The 26,938-nt window shown below is 40.7% G+C and overlaps 1 protein-coding gene across 1 annotated transcript in view; it reads left to right on the plus strand.

The window, feature by feature from the left end:
• DIAPH2 (diaphanous related formin 2) overlaps nt 1-26,938 on the plus strand; it is a 940,956-nt gene that overhangs the window by 913,264 nt on the left and 754 nt on the right. The window contains exon 28 of the mRNA XM_081115447.1: nt 26,098-26,158. Within this exon, the coding sequence (XP_080971573.1) occupies nt 26,098-26,158 (61 nt within the window). The remainder of the gene's footprint in view (nt 1-26,097; nt 26,159-26,938) is intronic.

A 26,938-nucleotide genomic window follows, 5' to 3' on the forward strand; every position in this document is an offset into this window, starting at 1 on the left:
TTCCAGCTTCTTCTAGCATCACGGATAGTCGATGGGGTGGGGGCGAGGCTAGAAGCAGGAGCGATTCGATAGGGCTCTATTATAAGAGCCTAGGCAATGGAAGAAGACCCTACACTTGCGCAGTGGCAGCAGAGATGATGATGAAGAAGAAATAGATCCAAAAGTCATTCAGGAATAAGAATTGACTGAACTTGTTGAGCAATTGGATATGAGGATAAAAAAAAAAAGGGAAAGAGTCTAGGGTAATGGTTTGTTTTTTGTCTTTTGTTTTTATGACTTGGTGTATGAGGGCTGTGTTCATTTGCTAGGCCTGCTATAACAAAATACCACACTGAGTGGCTTAAGCAATGGAAATTTATTGTCGTACTAGAGGCCCAATGCACGAAATTCGTGCAAGGGGCTCGGCCCTCGCAGCCCCGGCTTCGTCTGGAAGGTCATCCTGAAGCATGTCCAGAAGGATGTCTGGAAGGTCATTCGACTGTCTTGTCTAATTAGCATATTATGCCTTTATCTTACCTAATAATAGACAACATGTAAATTGGCTGTACCTTCGCTATGCTGACCAGCCAATCCGGAGAGTATGCAAATTAACCCAACAAAGATGGCGGTCAATTTGCATATGTAGGCTCCAAGCGGCAGAGCGAAGCCTGACGGCTCCAGGGCCAGCTCCGGCTGGAGCCCGGCCAGAGCGAAGGTCTGGGTCCCGTGTGCCAGAGGCAAACCGGTGCCAGAAGCCAAGGGAAGGGAAGGCCTATTGCACGAATCTCTTTGTGCAACAGGCTTCTAGTTATTATAGATAGTTCTGGAGAATAGCGGTCCAAGATCAAGGTGTCAGCAGAGCTGTTCTCCCTGTGAAAGTGCAAGGAAATGGTCTGCCCCAAGCCTCTCTAAGCTAAGTGCCAGGTGGTTTGCTGGTAATATTTGGCATCCTTTGGCTTGTAGAATCCGCACCCTGATCTCCATCTTCTCTTTCATGTGTCGGTCTCCATTTGTGACTGTGTGTCTAAATTTCCCTTTTTTATGACACCAGTCATATCAGATTAGAATCTATCCTAATGACTTCCTTTTAACTTGATTCCTCTGTAAAGACCCTATTCCAAGTAAGGCCACATTCAGAAGTAATAGGGGGTTAGAGCTTTAAAATAAGAATTTGGGGTGGGGAGAAATTCAAGCCATATCATTCATCAAAATAAGGAAACAAAAAGGAGTGAATAGAAGCAAAGGAAAGGATCTTGAGTGTGAGGTATCAGGAGAAATGTTTATAAGGTGATTGAAGTAATACTTAGAGCCTAGGAAGTGCAAAAAAATGGGATTCATTAGCATAAATGAGTAGAGTAGTTGAGGTTTCACACCCTAATGAATATGCCCATGGAGAGTACTTTATGGCACATATAGAGGCATATGAGAAAGGGCAAAGACTAGAATTGTGAAGATTACTAACATAAGGAACAAGGAAAAGAATGGTGGCTTATAAAAGAAACAGAAGAATCATGCAAAGAGGTGATTTAAAAATTAAGAAATAGTGATAATATATACAAGCCAAGAGAGGAGAGAGTTACATGGAAAGAATAATTGTCAACAACATCATATGCTACAGAAAGGTCAAGGAAAATAAGAACTGAAAGAAAATTTCTAATTCTTAAGGCAGGAATGTGATAATGATTCAGAATAGGCAGATTCATAATACAATCAATGTGGTACATATCCTGTATTTTCAATAGAATTTCACTCTGTGTATTATAGAGAAGAGAATGTATTTATACAGTATAACATTTTATACATGTAGAAACTGTGTTTTTTTTTTACATGATCTAGTTTTTCTATTCTATATTCACTATTTCTATTCACTATTGGAGTGAATCCTTTTTTAACTACCAAAACATAGTTAAATAAAGCTGACAGACTCTTTTCAAAGCAATGCATACAAAATCCTGCCTTGGTCTTGAAATCCTGATATTTATGGTTATTGTACTTTGTGACTAGTGCTCGGAATAGGATAAAATTGAGCCTCTCAGAAGGAGACTGTAATGTGGTTGGTCAGAACAGAGGCTTCTAAGGAAGTATCTTTCCCTTCAAGTCATTGTCTCTTTTTATGTGGTCAACATTGGTGCTCTCAGGGCTGCTAAACATCATTTTATTTACTTCACAATCTAACCATACGTAATTTCCTTTTCCCTCCATTCCCCTAAAAACACAAAGCTAACTCCAGAACCAATTTCAAAGATTCACAATTTAGACTCATAGTAAAAGAAAGTATTGAAAAGATAGGGTAGAGTTTGTAAACTATTGTCCCATATCAGCATGTGTATATGGAAACAAATGACATATTTATGTCTGTAAATCCTCAGAAAAGTTCATTCACTGCAAGAGGACCAATAGGTATATATTAAATGGCTAGTTAGTAGTGAGAAGGCTAATAAAGAAGTAGAAGAGATGTATTCCCTCATCTCTTAAAAAGGCAATACATAAAAAGATAATGAAACTGGCTAAAATTAAAAGCTGAGTTGTGTGATGCAAGCTAAGTTTGTACTGTTGGAGTCCAGAGGAGGGGAAGATAATGAAAGCCAGAGAGGGCAGGGAGCAGGATTTGAACTGGGCTTTGAAGAATGAGTAGACTTTAATAGAGGGGAGGGAGAAGGCAGAAGTGGGCAAACAAGCAAAAATCTGGAATATGCATAGGTGTGTTCATGGAATAGTTATGAAATTCGTGCAAGGGTGGGGGTCCCTAGGCCTGGCCAGAGATCAGGGCCAACCAGGTTCCCCGCCTTCCCCCCTTCCCTCGTCACCTGCACACCGCCATATCGTGGTTCTTTGACCCCCCCCACCTCCCCATCTCCCCCTTCCCTTGCTGCCCAGGCTCCGCCACTGCGCAGTTCCCTGCCTCTGCTGTTCCCCACCTCCCTGCCGCCCCCTGCTCTTCCTTCCCTTGCTGCCAGCATCCACCACCACCCACCCCTGGTTCCCCATCCCAGCCCGGGGCCCAGCCCTGATAGGGCGATCGGGGCCTGCCGGCTAGGGGCAGCTCCTGCATTGATCATCTGCCCCCTGGTGGTCAGTGCGCGTCATAGTGACCAGTTGTTCTGGTCGTTCCGTCATAAAGGTCGCTTAGGCTTATATATATACTAGAGGCCCGGTGCACAAAAATTTGTGCACTCGGGGGGGATGGGGGGTCCGTCAGCCTGGCCTGTGCCCTCTCGCAGTCTGGGACCCCTAGGGAGATAACGACCTGCTAGCTTAGGCCCACTCCCGGGTGTCAGAGGGCAGGCCCAGTCCCTAGGTGCAACCCCTGGTCGGGCTAAGAGCAGGGCTGACTGGGGAGTTGGGGCGCTGCCCCCTGTCATGCACACAGCAGGGCGGATTGGGAGGTTGCGATGCCACCCTCAGTCACACTCAGGGTAGGGCCAATTGGGGGGCTGGGGCACCACTCCCTGTCACACTCAAGGCAGGGTCGATGGGGAGGTTGCGGCGCCACCCCCTGTCACACACAGAGCAGGGCCAATGAGGGGGTTGGGGCACTGCCCCCTGTCACTCACAGAGCAGGGCCCATCAGGGGGGTTGGGGCTCCGTACCCTGTCACGCACAGAGCAGGGTTGACCAGGGGTTTTGGGAGCTCCCCCCATCATGCACAGAGCAAGGCCCATCAGGGGGTTGGGGAGCTCCCCACTGTCACGCACAGAGTAGGGCCGATAGGGGAGTTGGGGCACCGCCCCCTGTCACACACACAGCAGGGAGGATCAGGGGGTTGGGGCGCCACACCCTGTCACAATCAGGGCAGGGCCAATGGGGAGGTTATGGCTCTACCCCATCACACACAGAGCAGGGCCCGTGGGGGGGGGGGGTTGGGGTGCCGCACCCTGTCACACACAGAGCCGCAGGGCAATCAGGGGATTGGGGCGCCTTCCCCTGTCATGAACAGAGCAGGGTGGATATGGAGGTTGTGGCCCCGCCCCCTGTCACACACAGAGCCTCAGGGCGATCAGGGGGTTTGGGTGCTGCCCCCTGTCACGCTGATCCTGGTGCCGGGAGGCCTCGTGGCTCCGCTGATCCCGGTGCTGGGAGGCATATTACCCTTTTACTATATAGGATAGAGGCCTGGTGCATGGGTGGGGGCCGGCTGGTTTGCCCTGAAGGGTATCTTGAATCAAGGTGGGGGTCCCGCTTGGGTGCCTGGCCAGCCTGGATGAGGGGATGATAGCTGTTTTCAGCTGGTCACACACCCTTCAGGGTGGAGGTGGGTGCCTGGCCAGTCTGGGTGAGGGGCTGAGGGCTGTTTTCAGGCTGGCGGGTGACTGAAGCTCCCAACCGCTCATTTTTTTCTTTTCTTTTTTTTTATTCTGGGCCAGCTTTAGCTCTGAGGCTTGACTCCAGCTCTTAGGCCTCTGCTGCTGAAAGCAGGTATCTGGTTTGTTTGGGTTCTATAATGGAAACACTGTTTCAACTCCAGCTCTGATATCCCGGCTGGCTGAAAGCAGGTTTCTCGGGTTTTGTTTAGCTTCTATATTTGTAACAATGTTTCAAACTGCAAGCTCAGAGGCCGGCAGCAGCAGGCAGGGAACGTTGGAGTCCTCCGTCACTGAAGCAAGCAAGCCTCATGTTCACTTTAAGCTGCCTGGCTGCTGGCTGCCATCTTGGTTGGCAGTTAATTTGCATATCGCCCTGATTAGCCAATGGGAAGGGTAGCGGATGTATGGCTAATTACCATGTTTCTCTTTTATTAGATAGGATAGATTCCTTACCTTGCAATGAATTTTTATCTATATGCCCTCCAAAGTTCTTTTGCAAGTTAACTTACTATAATTTTTATTGTTTTCTTTTTTACACCACTTCAAATTATAGTTGAGCCAAGTTAGTCTCATTTTTTTAAGTATAGTTAATACACATTATATTCATTTCAGGTGTCTAACATAATGATTCGAGATTTATATACCTTATGATGTGATCACCATAAGCCTAGTAACCATTTGTTACAATGCAAAGCTATCACAATATTGTTGACTATATTCCCTGTGTTGTACATTACATCCCCCAGGAGGTGTTTGTACCTCTTATTCCCCTTTACCTTTTCCAGCCATCTTCCCATCCCTCCCCTCTAGCAACCATCAGTTTGTTCTCTATGTCTATGAGTCTGTTTTTTGTTTTGTTCCTTTGTTTGGTTCTTTTAAGTTTCACATAAAAGTTAAATCATACGGTATTTGTTTTTCTCTGACTTATTTCACTTAGCATAATACATTCCAGGTCCATTTATGCTGTCACAGATGGCAAGATTTCATTCTTTTTATGACTCAGTAATATTCCATTGTGTGTGTGTGTGTGGGGGGGAGGGTTCACATCTTCTTTATCCATTCATCTGTTGATGAACACCTACATTGCTTCCATATCTTGGCTATTGTAAGTGATGCTGTGATGAACATAGGGGTGCACATATCTTTTTGAATTAGTGTTATTTGAGATAAATACCCATAAGTGAAATTGCTGGATCGCTTGGTAGTTCTATTATTTTTTGAGGAAGCAGGAACCCTCATGCACTATTGGTGGGATTGCAAATTGGTGCAACCACTATGGAAGTTAGTCTTGTTTTAAATCCATTGCAGCCTTTGAGCTGGGGAGTAAGGTTTCTTTGGGAAGACTGCTCAGAAGGCAAGGTGGAGGATGCCTTGCATAGAGGAAACTCTAGGTACAGTGATTATTTTAGCCCAGCCGTGGGCAAACTACAGCCCGTGGGCCAGATCCGGCCAGTTTGAAATGAATAAAACTAAAAAAAAAAAAAAAAAAAAAAAAAAAAAAAAAAAAAGACCGTACCCTTTTATGTAATGATTTTTACTTTGAATTTATATTAGTTCACACAAACACTCCATCCATGCTTTTGTTCCGGCCCTCCGGTCCAGTTTTAGAACCCATTGTGGCCCTCGAGTCAAAAAGTTTGCCCACCCCTGGTCTAGCCAATGCCTTGTTTCTCAAATTTTAGTAGTAGTAAAGGGATCTATAGGTTCATTTTAATAGGAATCTCATTCCTTGGGGTCTCTGGTAATTGATTTAAACTATTATTGATATACTGTTAATTATTAACAAATATAAAAATAGGCATAAACTCCTTATGCTTTAACAATTTAGTAAAACAATCAAACAAATAAATATCATTAACATGTCTACCAATACTAGATTTAGTAGTAGAAAGATTTAGCTTTGGATCCAGTTACATATTTTGACCTACTGACACAATACAGATAATCTCTGTTTGGTAAATAAATTGGACAAAATGGTATTAGTATCTTCAGGGCTTGCCATCTAACTCAGTACCCTCTCACATTTCAGTTTTAATAGGGTATTTCCTTGATAATTTTGTACAGTTGTCTTGTTTACATAAAGATAAGGCTAGGATTGAAATCTTCATAATATGGATATCTAATGTATTTATTGCTGGAATCAGGGACAGAAAAAAAATCATTCACTGCATATTTATTCTTCTATTTATAGCAAGTTGGTCCATAAAGACTCTATTCTCATTGTACTTCTGCTCTCACCGTGAAGATGGTACTGACTTCTTTGTCACAGGTTCTTATATGTCCAGCCTTGTGCTATGGTGTGAAATAATATCACGTTCTGGAGTGACTCAACTCTCTGAAAAATGTCTTTATTTATATTGTTGTGAAACTTTATGGTATAAATGCTACCCTCATTTAAGTGAGAATCTTGATGTTGCTTTGGCTTTTTTTCTTTTTTTGAAAAATTGAGTTTATTGGGGTGACATTGGTTAATAACGTTATATGTTTCAAGTGTACAATTCTATATTGCATCATCTGTATATTGCATTGTGTGTCAAGCACCCAAAGTAAAGTCTCCTCTTATTACCATATATTGTACTTGACTGCTTGGCTCTCACATAATAGTATATATGAGCAATCCACTAGTTACTTTTACTTATAAAGTGACAATTATGCTGATGTCAACATTTTTTATATAAAAAATTAAAACACAAAACTTTAAGTATGCCCCACTTTAAGAAATAATGGCCTAATGAGGTTCATTGACTTTTTTAAATGCAGCTGCCCCCGACATTAGGAATTTAATCATGCAATTCATGCATTTGTTATTGTGGGCTCTTTTAGGACAGAAACTTACTCAGGACATAGTAAGAAACAAAATGGGTTTCACTTCCTTCTATGTATCTGTTCATTCTGTTTTATTTTTCTTTCAGCTGGTTTATTACCCTATGAATAGCGCCTTCATCGCAAGGCATGCCATGTGCTACTAACCAGCCTATGAATTGGCTGCCCTGAAGGGGGACAGATGACTATGGTAGTCCATTCGGTGGACTCTGTTGGCAGGAGGGGGGTTTTCAGTGCTGGCTCCCTAAGTAAATCACTGTGAGCAGGACAGTTTCAGCTAGAAGTGGTGTGTGGGGCATGTCAGGCACAAGGACCTGAGATAACTGTTTTTGTTCTATGAAAATATCACCTCTTTTTCAGGTCATGGGAAATGCAAGTATAAGTTAGATTCATTGCCACCACTTACTCCTCAACCTTCGGCAATATGGCTTCTGCTCCTCTTATTTTACTGAAATTGTTCTCATTAAGGTCTCTGATGACCTTCATATTTCTAAAGCTGATAGTTTTCTGTCTTTATTTTACTGCATCTTTCTACAGAATGCGATATTATGGCTCATTCCATTTTTCAAAACATTTACTCCTCCAATTCTGTAGCATGTGCTCTAATGTTTCATTCTGTGCCTCTCTGAACGTTCGCTGTCTGGCTCCTTCATGGACTCCTCTTCCTGTGCTCATCTACAGAATGTCAACGTTTCCCAGGATTGATCAGCAGCCCCCTGCTCTTCTCACTCTACATACTTTCCTGCAGCGTGGCTTCACTTATGGACTACACGATAAGTCTCCAAAGTTCCTCAGACTCTTTCCAGACCTCTCCCTTGAACCTCAGTCTTGTAATATTTCATTGCCTACTATATAACTTCACCTGCGTATCTTAGCAGTATCTCTAACTTGAAAAATCCCAAACTGAACACCTCATCTTTTCCGTGAATGCAACTCCTCCTCCTCTTATATACTCTATTGATGATGGATCCTCCATTCTCCCAAATGTATAAGCTAGATTCAGAGTTATCTTTAACTCTTTCTCTATCCCCCATGTCCAATTATCTTGTCCCCTATAAGCCCCTCCACTACATGATCACCAAATAGAACTATCTTAAGAATTTCACTCCCTATTGAACATCTAAAGCTCAAGAGCTTGAAAATGGCACACAAAACTATCCATGATCTGAGCCCATGGTCCCCTGCTTTTAATCAACACTGATTTGCTTGTAGCCACACACACACACATTTTTTTTCTCATCTCTTTGTCTCCCTATCCTCACAGTATCTCCTTTACCTGGAATAGACTTTTCCTCCAGGCTAATGCATCCTCATCTTTTAAGAATCAACTAGAGATGCTTCTTCTAAGACTCGGCTAAGTGTTCCTTTTCTGTGCTCCTGAAAAGTATAACTTTAATCATATCACTCACTGTAACTATATGCTAACTCTCTTTCCATGCTTCCCTCATTGAAGTGAGGCTCTTAAGAAGTGGGACTCACTGAGAACTGTGTACAAACTACCGAAGAAGCGCTAACACATCTGGTCAGACCACCTTTTTAACCAAAAGGCCACAATCCTGTATAGTAGCTGCCTGGAAAGAAGAGACTGGCTCATTTATCTCTGATACCATGTGAGGTACATGGTCGGCGCTCATGAAAGGATTGTTGAAATAAATCGCAGGCCAGTTTTTAGATGGAGGGAACTATACCTGACACAGGAACAGACCCCGCATATGACTACAAGGAAGGCTCCCTCTTTCCAGTGAATAGGTCTGCTGAGGAAACCCAATTCAAGGCCAGCGGGTTGCCTGGCCAGTTTTACTAGATGCATAATTCAAATTGGGCTAGAATCTCTAGAAATATCTCTAAAAAATAAATTGCTCTAAAAGATGTTCATTGATTTTCAAAGGCATAAAAACACCCCAGCCCATGATGACTTGTGAAATAAATCAAAAGCCAAAACCTGGTAAATTCTGATTTCCTAACTGTATTTACTAAGTCTTTGTTTTTATAGGCTAATCTGAAAAAGACTTCTATAAACATCTGTTTGCATCTTATCCCATTGTCCCCAAGCGGCTGAAACATGCACAGTGTTGCACCTGTACAAATGGTGGTAAGAACGAGTGTAACGCTTTGTGCCAAGACTCCCTCTCCATGCCACACAGCCTGCATTAACCAGGAACAACACCCCATATGCATGTCTTTTGAAAATGGGTCGATATTGTTTACCATCAAAGGACATACTTTCATTTGCAGGTTATGTGTTGCTGCAAAGCAATTTTTCTGTTTCACTAGATTTTACCATTGAAGGAAAGCTCTCTAGATCAGTGATGGCGAACCTTTTGAGCTCGGTGTGTCAGCATTTTGAAAAACCCTAACTTAACTCTGGTGCCGTGTCACATATAGAAATTTTTTGATATTTGCAACCATAGTAAAACAAAGATATATTTTTGATATTTATTTTATATATTTAAATGCCATTTAATAAAGAAAAATCAAAAAAATGAGTTCGCGTGTCACCTCTGACACGCGTGTCATAGGTTCGCCATCACTGCTGTAGATGATGTCATGACACATACCTCCTTATCTTTATGAATTTTTACCTATCTTTTTGGAGAAACAATGTGTAGGTTCACTTCCTAAAACTAGAACTGTTAGAATTTAGAATCTAAGAACAATGAAATACTTTTATAAATGACAACAGTATAGGAAGACAGTTTTAGTTGTGTTCTAAAACCAGTTGACTTGTAAGCCATTATTTTCTCTTTTTTCTTCTTCAATTACAGTATTCTTACAATATACAGGCTATCCTAAAGAGTGTATACACCCTTTAACAGCTGATAACTCAATTTTGAAAATGAAATTTATATTAATAAACACTGCCTTTATAATTATTCAAAGTATGTGTATACACTTTTTGGAGACACCCTATATATTATTTTTAGGTGTGCAACTCAGTGATTAGACATTTATATACCTTGTGAAGTGATCACCCCGATAAGTCTAGTAACCTCCTGGCACCATCATTAACTATATTCCCTATGCTGTACTTTACAGCCCTGTGACTATTTTTTATAACCGCCAGTTTGCACTTCTTTTATTTTTAATTGTTTTATTGCTTAAAGTATTACAAAGAGTATTATATATGTCTCCTTTTTTTTCTCCCCTTGACCTTCCCCTAGCCTCCCATACCCCCCAGTGTCTTGTGTCTATTGGTTATGCACTTCTTAATCCTTTCCCCCTTTCGCCTATCTCCTACCCCTACCACCTAGCAACCATCAATTTATTCTCTATTTATGACTTTGTTTGTTTCCTTTGCTGATTTTGTTTTCTAGATTCCACATATAAGTGAAATCATGTGGTATTTGTCTTTCTCTGTCTGACTTATTTCACTTAGCATAATACCCTCTAGGTTCATTCATCCAATTGGCACGATTTCATTCTTTTTTATAGCTGACTAATGTTCCATTGTATATATGTACCACTTCTTTATCCATTCATCTATCATTGGACACTTAGGTTACCTCCATATCTTGGCTATTGCAAATAAGGCTGCAGTGGACATAGGAGTGTATATGTGTTCAAGTTAGTGTTTTTGGATTTCTTTGGATAAATACCTAGAAGTGGGATTGCTGGATCATAGAGTAGTTTTAGTTTTGATATTTTGAGGAACCACCATACTATTTTCTGTAGTGGCACCAACCGTGCACTAGGAATCCCTCCCTTTCCTCCAGATCCCAAATACTTCTTGTTTGTTGATTTATTGATGATAGCCATTCTGACAGGTATGAGATGATATCTCACTGTGGTTTTAGTGACATTGAGCATCTTTTCATGTCTATTGTCCATCTGTATGTCCTCTTTGGAGAAATGTCTTTCCAGGTCATCTGCCCATTTCTTTAATCAGATTTTTTGGTACATTATATGATTCCTTATATATTTTGGATATTAACCCATTATTGGATATATCATTGTCGAATATATTCTAACATCCTATAGGTTTCTTTCTGTTTTGTTGATGGTTTCCTTTGCTGTGCAAATACTTTTTTGTTTGATGTAGTCTCATTTATTTTTCTTGTTCCCCTTGCCTGAGATATAGCAGAAAAAATATTGCTAAGAGAAATGTCAGAAATTTTACTGCTTATATATTCTTCTAGGAGTTTTATGTCTTACAGTCTTATATTTAAGTCTTTAATCCATTTTACGTTTATTCCTGTATATGGTGTAAGAAAGTGATCCAGTTTCATTGTTTTGCATGTGTCTCTCCAGTTTTCCCAACACCATTTACTGAACAGACTGTCTTTACCCCAGTATATATTTTTACCTCGTTTGTCAAATATTAATTGACTGTAAAGGTGTGGGTTTTATTTCTGGGCTCTCTACTATTTTCCATTGATCTATGTGTCTGGGTTTATGCCACTACCTTGTTATATTGATTAATATAGCCTTCTAGTATAGTTTGATTCCAAGTAGCATGATACCTCCAACTGTTCTTCTTTCTTAAGATTGCTTTGCCTATTTGGGGTATTTTAGGATTATTTGTTCTAGTTCTGGAAAAAGTGCCATTGATGCTTTACTAGAGTTTGCAATGAATCTGTACATTGCTTTGTGTAGTACGGACATTTTAATGATGTTAATTCTTCATATCCATGAGCATGATATATCCTTCCATTTATTTATGTCTTCTTCAGTTTCTTCAATGTCTTATAGTTTCTGAGTACAAGTCTTTTACCTCCTTGGTTAAATTAATTCCTAAGTATCTTATTCTTTTTGATGCAATTATAAATGGGATTGTTTTCTTAATTTATCTTTCTGATAGTTCGTTATTGCTATATAAAAGTACAACTGATTTCTGAATATTAATTTTGTATCCTGCTACTTTGTTGAATGCATTTATTTGTTCTAACATTATTGGTGGAATATTTAGAGTTCTATCTCTAGATTGTATCATTTAATCTACAAATAATGTGAGTTTTACTTATTTCTTTCCAATTCAGATGCCTTTATTTCTTTTTGCTTGTCTCATTGCTATGGCTAGGACTTCCAATACTATGCTGAATAAAAGTTGTGAAAGTGGACATCTTTGTCTTGTTCCTGATCTTAAAGAAGAAGCTTTCACATTTCTCTGTTTAATATGCTGTTAGCTGTGCGTTTGTCATATATGGCCTTTATTATGTTGAGGTATATTCCCTTTACATCCACTTTGCTGAGAGATTTTATCATATGTGGATGTATGCTTTTGCTGCATCTATTGACATGACCATATGACTTTTATTCTTCATTTTGTTTATGTGGTATATTGTATTAATTTATTTTCAGCTATTGAACCAAACTTGCATCTCAGGTCTATGTCCCACTTGCTGAGAGTGTAATATCTTTTTAATATATTGCTGAATTCAGTTTACTAATATTTTGTTGAGGATTTTTGCATCTATGTTCATCAGGGATATTGGCCTATAATTTTCTTATCTTTTTTTTTTTGGTAGTGTCTTTGTCTGGTTTTGGTATTAGCATAATGCTGGCATCGCAAAATGAGTTTGGGAGCTTTCCCTCCTCTTCATATTTTTTGAATAGTTTGAGAAGTATAGGTATTAATTATTCTCTGAATGTTTAGTAAAATTCACCTGTGAAGCCATCTGGTCCAAGACTGTTCTTTATTGGGTGTTTTTGATTACTGATTCAATTTCATTAGTAGTTATCAGTCTGTTCAGATTTTTTTTTTCTTCCTGAGTCAGTCTTGGAAAATTATATGTGTGTAGTAATTTATCCATTTCTTTCAGGTTGTCCAATTTGTTGTCATATAATTGTTCTTTGTATTTTCTTATAATCCTTTGTATTTCTGTGTTGGTGGATTGTCACTTTTGCACTTTAATTTCTGATTTTATTTATTTTGGCCCTCTCTTTTGTGCTTGATTAGTCTGGCTAAAGTTTTATCAAATTTATTTATCTTTTCAAAGAACAAGCTCTTAGTTTCATTGATCTTTGCTATCATTTTTGTTTGTTTTTATTTTATTTCATTTCTTTTCACTATCATCTGCAGCATCTTGCAAGGGCTCCAGTGCAAGGCAAGGTCAGCCACCACTTGTGCCAGACTTAGGGCTGCCTGGTAGGAGTTCCAAAGGATCCATGATTGGTTGCCACTTGTGCTGGACTTGGAGGTGCTTGAGAGAGACTATTGGAAGCCATCACTTTCTGTTGAGGGCACACTCTATGGTCCTTATTTAAGAAGGGCCAAAATGCTATCTGATTTCTGTCTATTTTTTTCTTTCCATTATTGTATATTTATAGTATACTCAACAATGAATTAATTCAGATTATTGAATTCTACCCTGCTCTTTTGTTAAGTTGAGAACAGTGAGTGCTTTTTATCTGAAGACAGAAAATTTTATCTTACCTAGGTTGTTTCCCTAATTTGCCAAGTTAATCATGCTCAATGCAAAAATTCAGACATGGAAAAATATAAAAAAAATTATCACTCTACCATTCAGAGATAACCACTATTTGTATGGGTATATATCCTTCCAAACTTCTAAAAATTATATTTAAAAAATAATATGATGTACTCTTTTATAACTTGCCTTTTTCACTTTATAATTTGGACCTCTTTCTGGCAAGCACATAAAGATCTATATAATAATTTAGAATGGCTGCATTGAATCCTAGTGCATGTGGATCCCAACTTTTACTAATGTAATTCCATGATAGACATATAGGCTACTTACGATTTTCACTAGTATAAACAACGCTGCAAAGAACATCGATGTACAGCCATCCTTAGTGATACATTTGTCTAATAATGTGAGGATTGACTTTGTTCCAGTAGACTTAAACACCAGGAAAGGTTTTTTGAGACATATGATAGGTAACTTGCTAGTTAGTAGCCATTATTTTTACTCATATATAGGCTTGGCCTGCACTCAAGTTGTGCACAGATTGCCTTAGAAACTAAAATTACAAAGGAGCTTCTGTCAGTTATGAACATGACATTGAGAAGCTGTGTTTTAACTCTGTCCTAATTACTCATATTTAAAACAACTGCCGACTGGCTTCTACCTTAAGGGACAGTTTATAGTTTAAAACAATGGCACTGGCAGCTGCTAAAGTGTCTGTGATATTAACCATACAGGCTTCCTTTGTCCATGCAACTGGTTAAGTAATTAAATACAGGGTAGCATGGGGAACACTACTAATGGGAAGCACCTGTTTATAGGCTCACACATTGTAACTTGTAGATTAATATCTTCTCTCCTCAAATCACAGCCAGCAGTACATTTCTGTGACCTGGTCCGTTGGGGAATAGAGGCATCATGCAGGGGAAAGGCTGCCATTTCGGCATTGCTACAGAAACAGTGAGCTGATATAAGCCAGAGTACCTGGGGGTCCTGAAGCTGTAGAATTGGGCTTACAACTCTAAAACTTCCATGATCAGTGAGAACTAGGTAGCCGAGACCCAAGAGAGAGGTTGCACATGCCAAAAACAAAAGGAGTAGATCTGAAGTCTTAGAGTGATTCAGAAACAAAAGCAGATGGCAGGTGAGTATATTATAGGTCAGCATCTCAGCAACAAAGCTCAAGCAGATCACAAACAGCTGCCACAAAAAATGACAGAGGATTGTTCATCATATGATCAAAGTTAGAGAATGGCTGATGCCTAATATTCTTAGTCATAGGGATCTATGTCACTTATAGAGTAGAAAGGCAGTGAGATGACAGGTGGTAGAAATGAATTGACCCTGTATCCACATTGTCATTTAACAGCTGGTTTATCTGCACCAACCCAAATGGTTACTCAAGCTCTCATCTTGCCAAGTACTCTTGGCACAGGTCACTGCAATCTCTGTGTGCCTTGATCAGCTGTTCTCCTGCCACTCTTGATAGTGCTGTCCAGGCTTCAAGGACAGAACCTAACCAGGTGATTTCAGAGGCCTCATTTCTGCTAGGTGGTTTTATTTGTTTTGTTTTCTTTTTTTAACTCACTGCTGTCTTCTCTGTAAATAATTCCAGACTTTTAAAAACCAAACATTAAAATTAAAGTCACATGTTTATGGAAATAACTATCACTATGAATCTGGCCAATCCAGTGCATTTCCTTTTGTTATTTTCTTCCTTTTCCTAGAAAAAAAAAAAAAAAAAGGTTAAATATGTACAGACTAGGGGCCCAGTGCACAAATTCATGCACCTTGAAAGGAACTGTGGGCCACGAGGCTGCACTAGGCACAGGGCCGGGTCTCAACCCATCCTCCACGCCCCTACGTAGCCCCTCCTGCCGCAGCTCCTGACCTCTGTCTGCTGGCAGCCCCATTCCCGCTGCAGATCCTGCTCGCACCCACTGATGGTGCGAGCAATTAGGGCCAGCACCAACAGCAGCTGTGAGCTGTGGCTGCTGCCCCAATCACCCCTCAGGAGCAGGGGGAGGTGGAGAAGCCCTGAGGGGCGATCAGGGCCGGCAGCCGCCACTCACACTTGCTGATGGCATCAAGTGAGCAGTACCGGTGCCAGGCATCAGCAGTGGGTGTGAGTGGCGGCTCTGGCAACAGCTGCGGGTGTGAGCGGGGCCGGCACCGGCAGCAGATGCAAGCACCGGGCGAGACCATGGCACACAGGAGCAAAGAATTTTCAGTAACCACCAGAGGCTCACCCCAATGATAGCGACCGATGCCCCGCCTTGGTCTAGCACCCCTGCTCACCTGCTCCACCATCCCGCTGCGGCCAACACCTGCCATGTTCCACACACGCCCCCTGGTGATCAACGCACGTCATAGCGACCAGTTGTTTGGTTGTTCAGGTTGTTCTGCCGTTCGGTCTATTTGATATTAGCCTTTTATTATATAGGACTAGAGGCCTGGTGCACAAAAATTTGTGCACTTGGGGGGGGGGAGGGGGAGGTCCCTCAGCCCGGCCTGTGCCCTCTCGCAGTCTGGGACCCCTCAGGGGATGACCACCTGCTGGCTTAGGCCCATTCCCCGGGGGATTGGGCCTAAGATGGCAATCAGACATCCCTCTGGCAGCCTGGCAGCCCTCGGGGGATGTCCACTTGCCAGCAGGGAGCAGGTCTAAACTGCAGTTGGACATCCTTAGCGCTCCTGAGGAGGCAGGAGAGGCTCCCACCACCACCGCTGTACTGGCAGCCACCAGCCTGGCTTGTGGCTGAGCAGAGCTCCTCCCATGTGAGAGCACCCTGACCACCAGAGGGCAGCTCCTGCATTGAGCGTCTGCCCACTGGTAGTCAGTGTGTGTTATAGTGACCAGTCATTCCCAGTCTTTCTGCTGTTAGGGTCAGTTTGCATATTACCCTTTTACTATATAGGATAGAGGCCTGGTGCCCGGGTGGGGGCCGGCTGGTTTGCCCTGAAGGGTGTCCCGGATCAGGCTGGGGGTCCCGCTTGGGTGTCTGGCCAGCCTGGATGAGGGGATGATGGCTGTTTTCAGCTGGTCACACCCCCTTCAGTGTGGAGGTCCCCACTCATGTGCCTGGCCAGTCTGGGTGAGGGGCTGAGGGCCGTTTTCAGGCTGGCGGGTAACTGAAGCTCCCAACCTCTCCTTTTTTCTTTTTTTTTGTTTTTATTCTGGGATTTATTTACCTTCTATGGCTGTCACTGGAGCTGAGAGCCGGCTTTAGCTCTGATGCCCGGCTCCAGCTCTGAGACCTCGGCTGCTGAAAGCAGGTATCTAGGTTTGTTTGGCTTCTATAATTGAAACACTGTTGCAGCTCCAGCTCTGAGGCCCGGCTGGCTGAAAGCAGGTTTCTGGGGTTTGTTTAGCTTCTATAATTGCAACATTGTTTCTTAGAGTGCAGCTCAGAGGCCGGCAGCGGCAGGCAGGGAACCTTGGCTTCCTCCATCACTGGAGCAAGCAAGACTCCTGTTCGCTTCAGCTGCCTGGCCGCCGGCCGCCATCTTGGTTGGCAGTTAATTTGCATATCGCCCTGATTAGCCAATGGGAAGCGTGTCGGAGGTACGGTCAATTACCATGTTTGTCTATTATTAGATAGGATATTCTGATTCTCCCTTTATGCATTCATTGTTTTACATGCTGCCAAATAGGAAAATAAATGGTAATTAAATAGTCAGCAATATGAGGAACTTACTTTTTTGAACCAAAAATTAACAGTTATATTCTTGTCTTTTCTTGTTGAAATTCCACCTATTTTACGGCCTACCTGGGATGATATTATTCCTGACCCCCAACTCTTGCACTCAAAGGGTATGATGTTTCTCTACTCTGAACCTCCTTTGTACTGAGACTATAATAGATGCTATGAGAAACAGAGTGTCTGTTATAGTTATACATTTATCCTGTCCTCCCTAATGACTTATGAGGGTGCCTGCTATGGGACTCTGCAGATACTGGGTGTAGTAAAATTGAGTGTACATGAAAGGATGGAAGGAAAACAGGGAGAAAGGAAAGGAGTGTGAGTTTCCTTTCCTTAAATGAATGGCAAATTATATTCCCTGTGTAAGCAGTATAGAAGAAGGTAAACTGAAGGATCAGTTCCTGATTCATTGCTAATGATTGGATATTGAATTCACAGTTTCTGAGAAACTGCTGCATGTAATCCACTGTGATAGACATCTGAGTGGCTTTGTTCTAATTTGTATGGTTTCTCTATTGGACTACAAGTTCCACACATATAATTTACTTGGGAGCCTTTCCAACTATTTTCTAATATTATTCATCTTTTTATTTGTTGCCTTTTTCATATTTTCCAGCTGTGCAGGCATCGTCATCAGATTTTCAACCTCATAGAGTGAAAATTTGTCTTAGGGTTTAATTGCATTTCCTAGTATAGAAGCAAACATAACGCATGGCTAAGATACAAAACCAAGGACATTTTTGTAAAAGTAATCTATTCCCTAGTTTTGACATTGTGTCCAAAGATAATCAATAGCAAGGTCTGTGGCAGTTGAAATATTGAACAATATACTGATATTAGTTTTTTTCTGAGCCATGCTTTTCTAAAATCCTTTGAAATACTCAAATTACCAATTATGTAAATGTTAGTCATTTAAAACCCCAAGAGATTGGTTGTACATGTTATGAAAATATCATGTTTATGATAGATAAAAGTAAGTATTGCATATTTTCTAAATTTGTAGCTTAATATGGATTAAGTTTTTAGTGCCTTGAAGTAATATTATTATTGTACTATGTGGTTTTACTTTTATCATGTGTTTCAATCTTCCTAAAGTCTCTGTAATTGAGTTTGTTTGATAATGTGCCCTTATATTACTACAAGACTTGATAGTTTGCAAAATATGAGGTTCATAATAGAGATAGAGAGTAGAGTTACTACCTGGCAAGGAGGATAAGAAGAAAGTGAAATATAGAAAAGTGATTTCATCTCACTACTGCAGTTTTGTAAAATATAATTTGTTTTTCCCCTAGCACAGCAGAGTTTCATGCTGATAACAAGCTACCGAATTAATAAATCCATCACAACTATTGAGACTTTTCCTTTAATAACATAACGAATGCTGAGCATTAAGAAGTGAAAAGGAAAGGCATTCTTTGTACAGACATTCCCTCTAGCAGATCTACATCCCTAAGCATAGGGAAAATACCAACATCAGACCCTGAGCAATATCAATGAAACTAATTTGTGCATCTCAATTAGAATATTGTATTTTCTACACAAAAGCACGCCGTTTCCTGGAACATATCTGCTTATTTTCCAATTGGAAAGACATTTAGGGGTCTATTTTGTTATCATTACATGTGCTTAACTCCAATTACAGTTAATGGGAGTTGTGTGTCTATAGTCACAGTAGCCTCTGAACTACTTTAACATTATTGCTTTCCATTACCATCCTCGTTAAAATACTTTCATCTCTTCTGCCAACCTGAACTACCACGGTAATCTTGGTTTCTATTTTCTTTGCATGGATTTATTTGCATATAATGAAGGATACAGATTACACAACATGGACTATTTCTATTATGTCACTGAGATTAGAAAAGGGCTAGAACTATTTGCTAGGTGGAGGCAATAGACTGGCTTCTAGACATGCATTTTTGCACAGCACCCTTGTATGCAATTCTGTTGGAATGAAATAATGTTTGATATAGTTTAATACTCATGGTTTCTAGAGAAAGCCAATTTTGTAAAACATATAAAACATATGAGAAAATTAGATTTACAAACTAGAAACACTAGACTTTATCAACAGCCAACAAAACTATACATTTAATACCAATTACTCATATTTTTGACAAGGCACAAATAATGAGAGTAAGAGTATTATAAAACCTGTAGGTAGAATCACTGATGCTCTTTTTCTTAGTGCTGGCCTCTACTGTATTTCCAGAAGAAAAGTAATCAGCTGGTATAAAAAAAAAGTGATCAGAAGACAGGGAAAGGAGCTTTTTTTAAATCTTTAAGAAAATGAGGAGTCCGAGAACTCAAAAACATCATTAGGGACATTAGAGTCACCTAACTCACTGACACTCAACAAATCAACATCTGCTTAGCTAGCCTCACTAGGATAGCCTAGTTAGTAGGGTTTGTTTTTCAGGCTGTGTGTGGGTTTTTTCAAGATGTTTTGTGATGATAGTGTGATGTAGACATCCAAAATGTGCCCTAAAATATGTTTGAAATGAAATTATAAATTATGGAGGATTATTTTCTCCAGATATTAAAATCTATTATGAGGTTGAAATAACACAGTCAGAAGGTATTGGCACCAAAATAGTAGTTGGAAAACTACTTAGGTCAATGGAACAGAAATGTGCCCTACTATAGATTACTTATAAGAGAGGCATCATGAATCTGTGTAGAAATTCATGATTATTCAACAAATAGTGCTGGGACAACCCATTTCTTCTTTGCAAGCAAGCAATGTGGAAACTTATCAAAATAAATTCTAAATCACTTAAATAATTAAATGTAAAAAAAATCAAAGCTTAAAGAAGAAGAAGAGATATAGTTGAATGTGTATCATATGTCTCTGGATAGAGAAGTGGTTCTCAACCTTGGCTGCACATTAGAATCACCTGGAAATCTTTTTAAAATCCTGATTTCTGGGCCTCATCCTCCGGAAATTCTGTTTCTTTGTTATGGGGTGGGGCCCAGAAATCAGGATTTTAAAAAGATTCCCAGGTGATTCTAATGTGCAGCCAAGGTTGAGAACCACTAGGCTAGAAACTTATTTGCATACTTAATGCCACTTCCGCACATGGTACATATAAAGATATGACTCTAAGGATGTACACTGTGAGGCTTTTTGTAATAGAAAAAATTGGGAGAACTGAAATGTCCAGCAGACAAGAGATGATTAACCAAATTGTGATATACTTATATCATATAAAAGAAAGTGGCCATTAAAAACCATATTTTTAGTATCATGTTTCAGAAGTTTAATGCCATGGAAAATTTCTATGATAAAATGTTAAATAAAAAATTAGAGCACCAAATTGTTTATGAAGTTTGAGCTCAACATATTTTTTTTCTTTTAAAGTTCACTATTCTGGTAAGAGTGAAGAGAATGAGCCTGGTCAACTAATAGAGCAATTGGCTATCCTCCACCTTAGGCCTAAACCTAATTCAGCTGCCACATTCTAGTAATTTCTAGTGAGAGAGATACTTTATCAATTCAGGATCCCAAAAATCACAGCAAACACACACACACACACACACACACCCCAACATAAATCAGTTTTGGAATCATGGGACACAAAGGAAAAAAACATAAGTTCATATGAGAATATTTCAGTATAACAAGTCTAAAATTACTTTTCTTTATGAGTGTTTGGAATGCAAACAGCTACTCAATAGACATTTCCTGAAGCAACCTAAAATGTTCTTGGTTTCCCTAGCCTAAACTCCATAAAGCCAATCCTCTGTTTGCTTAGTTTGCTGGAAACAATGCCTACCCATTGATGGTCAATGGGCCACACCTTCACTTTTGAAGAGCTTTGGAGAAAACAAAGCCCAAAGTCCATTACGGAGGGTATCTTTTACTTTGTTTTTGAGCCAGCTAATTTGCATTTACGTGGGATATTTTGTAACACACTGTGCAGTATGTACCAGGCACACTTGTTTTATGTTACCCGGCTGGGAGTGTATAGTGCATTATGTTAGGTGTACACTGATATATGTGTACATGCCTACGAAGCACCAGGGAAACAATTCTTCCATAGACAACAGATGGGCACCTAACCTGGGGGGAAATGAATAATGGACATGGCCTTTTTCATCACCATTTTTCAGTTTCAACCTGACTTACTCATGCAATATACAAGATGCAGCCTTGTATCTCTGGCATCACTTTGTTAGAGGATTAATTGCCCATTCCCAGGTTATATAGCACTGGTTTGAGTCCTTTGATGTCTCTCACACCACATTTTGTTTCAGCCTTATCTGTGACATGCTTCTTCCTTAGTTATTGCACTTGACAAAGTTTTCAGTAAGAAGAAAGTAGTGGCATAGATTTAGCTATGGATCTGAAACATTGTGACATTCAGGTATTTCATAAATGATGTGCTTTGTATATAGTTGCTGAATAAATGATTGAATGGATGAATTTTAGAGCAATACAATAATGGGTTTAATTCATTCACTGCAGGACTCAGTTGGGGAAATTTTGAGATGGATGCCAAATCAATTTATGCTCAGAAAAAACCAAAAGCTTTTTGCTCTTAACATAGTGGGGAAAGCCTTGATATTGGTTTGAGCTGGTTAACCTGATATTCAGAATATGCAGAAGCATGTTAAAGCTGGGCCATGCATTTATAGTCTCTTTTGGTGACAGATTGGAATATTGTTTTTATTTTAGCCACCTTTCCTCTATAGAATGCACATTTCCTATCTAATAATAGACAAACATGGTAATTGACCATACCTTCGCTACACCTCCCATTGGCTAATCAGTGTGATATGCAAATTAACGGCCAACAGAGATGGCGGCTAATTTGCATAATTCAGGCAGGGCAGGGCAGTGCAAGCCGCCATCCGAGCCCCTGTTTGCCGCCTAAGCCCCGCCCCCAGCCGGGACCCCCGTGTGCAGCTCTGGGTGGGCGGGACCCCATCTGCGGCCCTGGGCGGCGGGGCTTGGTGGCGCAATCAGCCTGAAGAAGCCCTATTCTTGCAGGAATCCTCCTGCAACGGCTTCTAGTTTTCATATAACTACGTCCCTCTCTTCAACGTCATGCTATGACCAGGTCACCCTCTGTAACAGCAGAATCCTTTCATCTTTACCTGGGGCATATTTTATAAAGACAAGCTTTAGGTGACCAGAGAAAACCTGCCAGGGTACACATACCTAACTGTGGTGGATTTGGGACTGACATCTTAGGACTGACGTCTCAGGCTTTACTGCTGCATTAATCCTCATGTTTACAAACAATAGAATGCCTTAATGAATTCCTAGACCCTGAGGATATCCTAGAATCTCCAGGCTCTCTTACTCACTGTAATATGTTACTTATGTATTAATAAAATGGGAGCAGAGAGAGAATATGACAAATCATGTTTCCCCCATCCTCTAATGAAATGTTTTTACCTGTATCTCACTGCTCACTATCCCCAACAAGGATACAAACACAGACAGATGCTTCCCTCCTACCTTCCTCTCCTTGTTTTCCAAAAAGACAACAGACAAATTGGAAAGGAAAGCTACTAACAAAGCCTTCCACATCATCTCAGGTTAATACATATGTTTAAACTATGGACTTACTGGAGGAGAGGCTCTGTTTTCACCATGTAAACCACTCTAGTATCAGTAGTGCGGGGAGAATAAGATCAGCGAGGTAAGTGGGTTTGGTTCCATCTAGGTCTCCTGGAGCTCTCCAATCATATCACATGCACACCTGCTGCTTCCATCTATGTTTCCAAAAGGGAAATGCAATAATATCGAACATTTGCTCCTTTCTCATAAATGTGATGCCAAAGATGTGCCCTGATCTTATGAGGCTCAGGCCACTGATTTTTATTCATTAGTATTTAATACTATAAATATAGTAGTTTGCCTTTCAAAAAATGTAGTAATTCACAATCTCTGCTTTAAAGAAGGTATGAATCCCTGTGAGAAATATTGTCATCATTAGATTGCAAGCTATTAGAATGCAAAGAGAGATGAATATATATTCATGTTATATATACATATAGCATATTATCCCTTAAATCACACTGTGGCCTGATCCATACAACTCTAGAATATATATATATATTTACCTAAATAGTTTTAACATAAATACAGAGGATTGTAAATAAATTGCAAAATCCAGATCAGTCATTGCTGTCATTGTTTCTAATGACATTTTTTCATAAACAAGGTTGTAGCTTGATATTTTAAAATCATACGTGGTGACCTTTACGGAATTGCTGCTTCTTTATAATTATCTCATGAACATAGGTGACTAATTAGGTACCAAAAAATTGAAAAAGATAGAGAAGGAGGAAGAAAGGGAGGGAAGAAAGAAGGGAGGAAATGTAGAATAGGTACTTCTCTTGTGCATGCCAAGAGCTAGATTTGGACCATGGACCAGTGTTTATCTTGCCTTCCAAAAGCTTCTATGTCCTTTTCTCCATTCATTTTGACCTGAACGTTTCTTTTCTCACACCAAATGCTACCAATAAGTTGTGAGTTGACATGAATCCTCACATCATTTAATGCCATGAGGCTGGGTTTTTGCATGTGGTACTTCTCTTGAATCCAGGGGGCAGTGAGTGATGTTATGGGGTGCCAGTGGCATTCCTAAAGTGAATGCCAGTTTGGCTTTAGTGTGTAAGATTGCTAAGGAGCAAGCCTCTTTTTGAGCTGGGACAGTCCTCTGTGATTGGTAACATCATTCTCATATCTGATGGCATTAAAAGCTTACATGCTAGCAATGGAATGGTAAGTGTTATATTATAATCTCACTTTTAAATGTTTTCTAAGAAGTCTCAAACCAATCTGTATGCAAAGCAGTGACATCTCAGTAATAAGCTCTTTATCTAGGAATGTTATCTTCACATTTTTAGCTGAATTGTGATCCATATCACAAACTAAATATTGGATTTTTTAAATAGTATCTTTAAAAGGATGCCCAAATAATCCATCACTCAGATATATCTCTGAAAGGAGAAAATGCCCCTTTCTTTCTCACCTCTTGGTGATATTATTGCATATAAGGCACTTTAAGCTTATAGTTGTTTGGTTCAATGCACTCATACCAGGGTGTTAATGAGGCCAAGGTCATGGAGGCCAGTGAGCTTTCTTTGCTCTGCACTGACCACAGACTACTGGGAGTCCGTCAAGAGACACTGGAACAGATGAAACTGATACCATAGCAACATTTCAGCACTTCTCACAGTCCATCCTTCTCCTGGGATGGACAGGATGTCTTTCTTTCATATCCTGTTAAGGCAGGGGGAGAGGAGGGGAGTAGCTTGGGAGGCCCCAACATTTACCTCTGAACAAAGCAGGCCTGACATTTAGGCATTAACTTTGCATTATGATCCCCCATCATACCATTGATTTGCTGTGTAACCTTCATCAGTAAAGCAGAGATAATAGGATAGAATGAAATGGGCTTACCTCCCGGGGATGTTGTGTGCATTAGCAAATTAACGAGTGTGAAGTGTTAGCGTTTATGTAAGTGCTGGTGGTTGTCATTATTTGTAGGGACCTAGTCTCATTCTAAATAGAGAATTTAAGTATATTATGCCTCTGTCAGAAGGATTTGCACCCACATCAATTGCATTTAAGCCGAGCATAAAACAGAGGTGATAATAACATAGTACTGATCATCTCAATGCAGAGCTGTAAACCTTTTTCCTATTAAAGCTAAAACTATTTTCAGCAACTTTCAATACTTTAAAACTTTGCTTTTCAAGTTTTGTGCCAACAGTTATCTCGACAGTGATTATTTTTCTTGTGACGGTTGAAGGGAATGGGGCCTATTCATTATTCATTCTCACTATGACTATATAATGTATTGAACTTGTTTACATCATACAATCAGGCAAATATTCAGTAGCTGCAATCATTGCAAAAAATCAAAACTCTTTCCTGCTCTGCCCATGCTGCTGTCCTGTAGTGGTAGCCAGTTCACAGAGTGAAAACTCACGGGGAATTGAAGTGCTTTCCAACAAAAGGCCCTGTACATAGAGCCTTTCAATTTAATGTGTTGACCAAGAAATTCTGTTGTCGCCTGCCACTTCCAAGGGGATTGTGCTTGAGAAAATTCTTCCATTTCTTGTATCACTCTGACTTCACTTAACCAAGAAAAGTCACTTAGTGCTGATTGCAGAACTCTTGAACTCAGCCTGGCAGCTGCTGCATGAACTCCTCAGATCTGGGCTCCATGTTACTTATTTACATAATAGAGGCCCGGTGCATGAAAATTTGTGCACTGGGGGAGGGGGGCCTCAGCCCAGCCCGCACCCTCTTACAATCTGGGACCCCTCGGGTCTGGTCCCTAGGCCTGGCCTGAGATCAGGGCCTATTGGGGCTTTCCTTCCCCCGGCTGCAGGCAGCTGGTCCCACCCTGCCACTGCCGCTACTTGCCATCTGTGCAGCACAGCCCCCTACTCCCCTGCCATCGGTGGCCTCCCTCTGCAGGCAACAGGGGTAGGGTGCGATGGCTTGGCTGGCCTGTGCCTCCCTCTGTGGGGCGATCGCTGGCCACTGTACACCTGCCACAGAGTAGCCACTGGTGGCCTAGACCTCCCTCTTTCGTTGCTGGGGGGCGGGGCCAGCCCTGCGAGGGGCCGTCTGACTATCTGATCACCCCTAACCGCTGGCCTGCCCACCTGATCACCCCTAACCACTGGTCTGCCTTCCTGATCACCCATAACCACAATGCCTGCCTGCCTGATCACCCCTAACCACTTGCTTGGGGGCAGGGCCAGCCCGGCAAGGGGCCATGGTGGTTTTGGTCTAACGGTTGTTCCAGTCATTGCGCTTTTATTACATAGGATTCATTTGAAGTGATTTTTCAGGACTATTTGAAACCCTCTCTCAACCTGACATCCTGTAATAGCTGAGATCTGAAGCTCACCATGTTTTTGGTTCTTTTTCTCTTTGTCTTACAGATAACAGACGGGTACCTTTGGAAAGGTCACGCTCTCGCCACAATGGAGGTATCTCCGCTAAGTGAGTCCTGATGCCAAAGAATATAAAAATATTTCAGTAAATAAAATCATTCATTTTGAGAACAAAACATGCACTCAAGGGATGGAGAAGAATCAGTGCATTTCTGCAAAGATCAAGCCAAGCCGGATGAAACAGCCTGCATTTGTAAAGCTATTGCAAGACTCCTCCCACAATCATACTAATATGAACACAATTATTGGGATTCTAAAATGTGTGTTCCATTTTAGTGTAAAGATGTGTATTATTTGTTATTGTGTGTGACCTAACAGTGATGGTGAAAAGTGTAAGAAATTGAAGAGCTCTAAGGCTTTCAAATCATTCAGTCTGTCAGAAATGTACAATGTTACTCAACTTTGCAGGTCACCTCCCCCACAACCCCTCCCCCCCCAAAAAAAAAGGAAGAAAGAGAAGAAAAGGGGTAGAAAAAAAGAATGACTCAATATCTGCTTCTGATTCTTGTTACATAGAAAAGGAAAAGGCCAATGAAAAAGTATGTGTTAGTAATATGGAGCGGCAGTAAGAGACACCATTTTGGAATCTCAGCAAAAGTACTGCTTTGCCCCTATCTAATTAGTTAGAATCTTATCTCAAGTGAAAGCTGATGGATTCATCTACTTTGGCTGAAATTAAACTGATCATTAATCTAAAGTTTCAGCATGATAGTGCGGGCACTTTTCATTGCTAAAAATAGACCAAAGTTCAACAGCAGCAAAGTGATTTAAATTTTATTTAAAGAAGTGTTTTCTAATTATGCACATATATCAACTTTATATAAATACT

Source organism: Myotis nattereri, assembly GCF_964212035.1.
Source record: "Myotis nattereri genome assembly, chromosome: X".
In the NCBI taxonomy this organism is placed as follows: domain Eukaryota; kingdom Metazoa; phylum Chordata; class Mammalia; order Chiroptera; family Vespertilionidae; genus Myotis; species Myotis nattereri.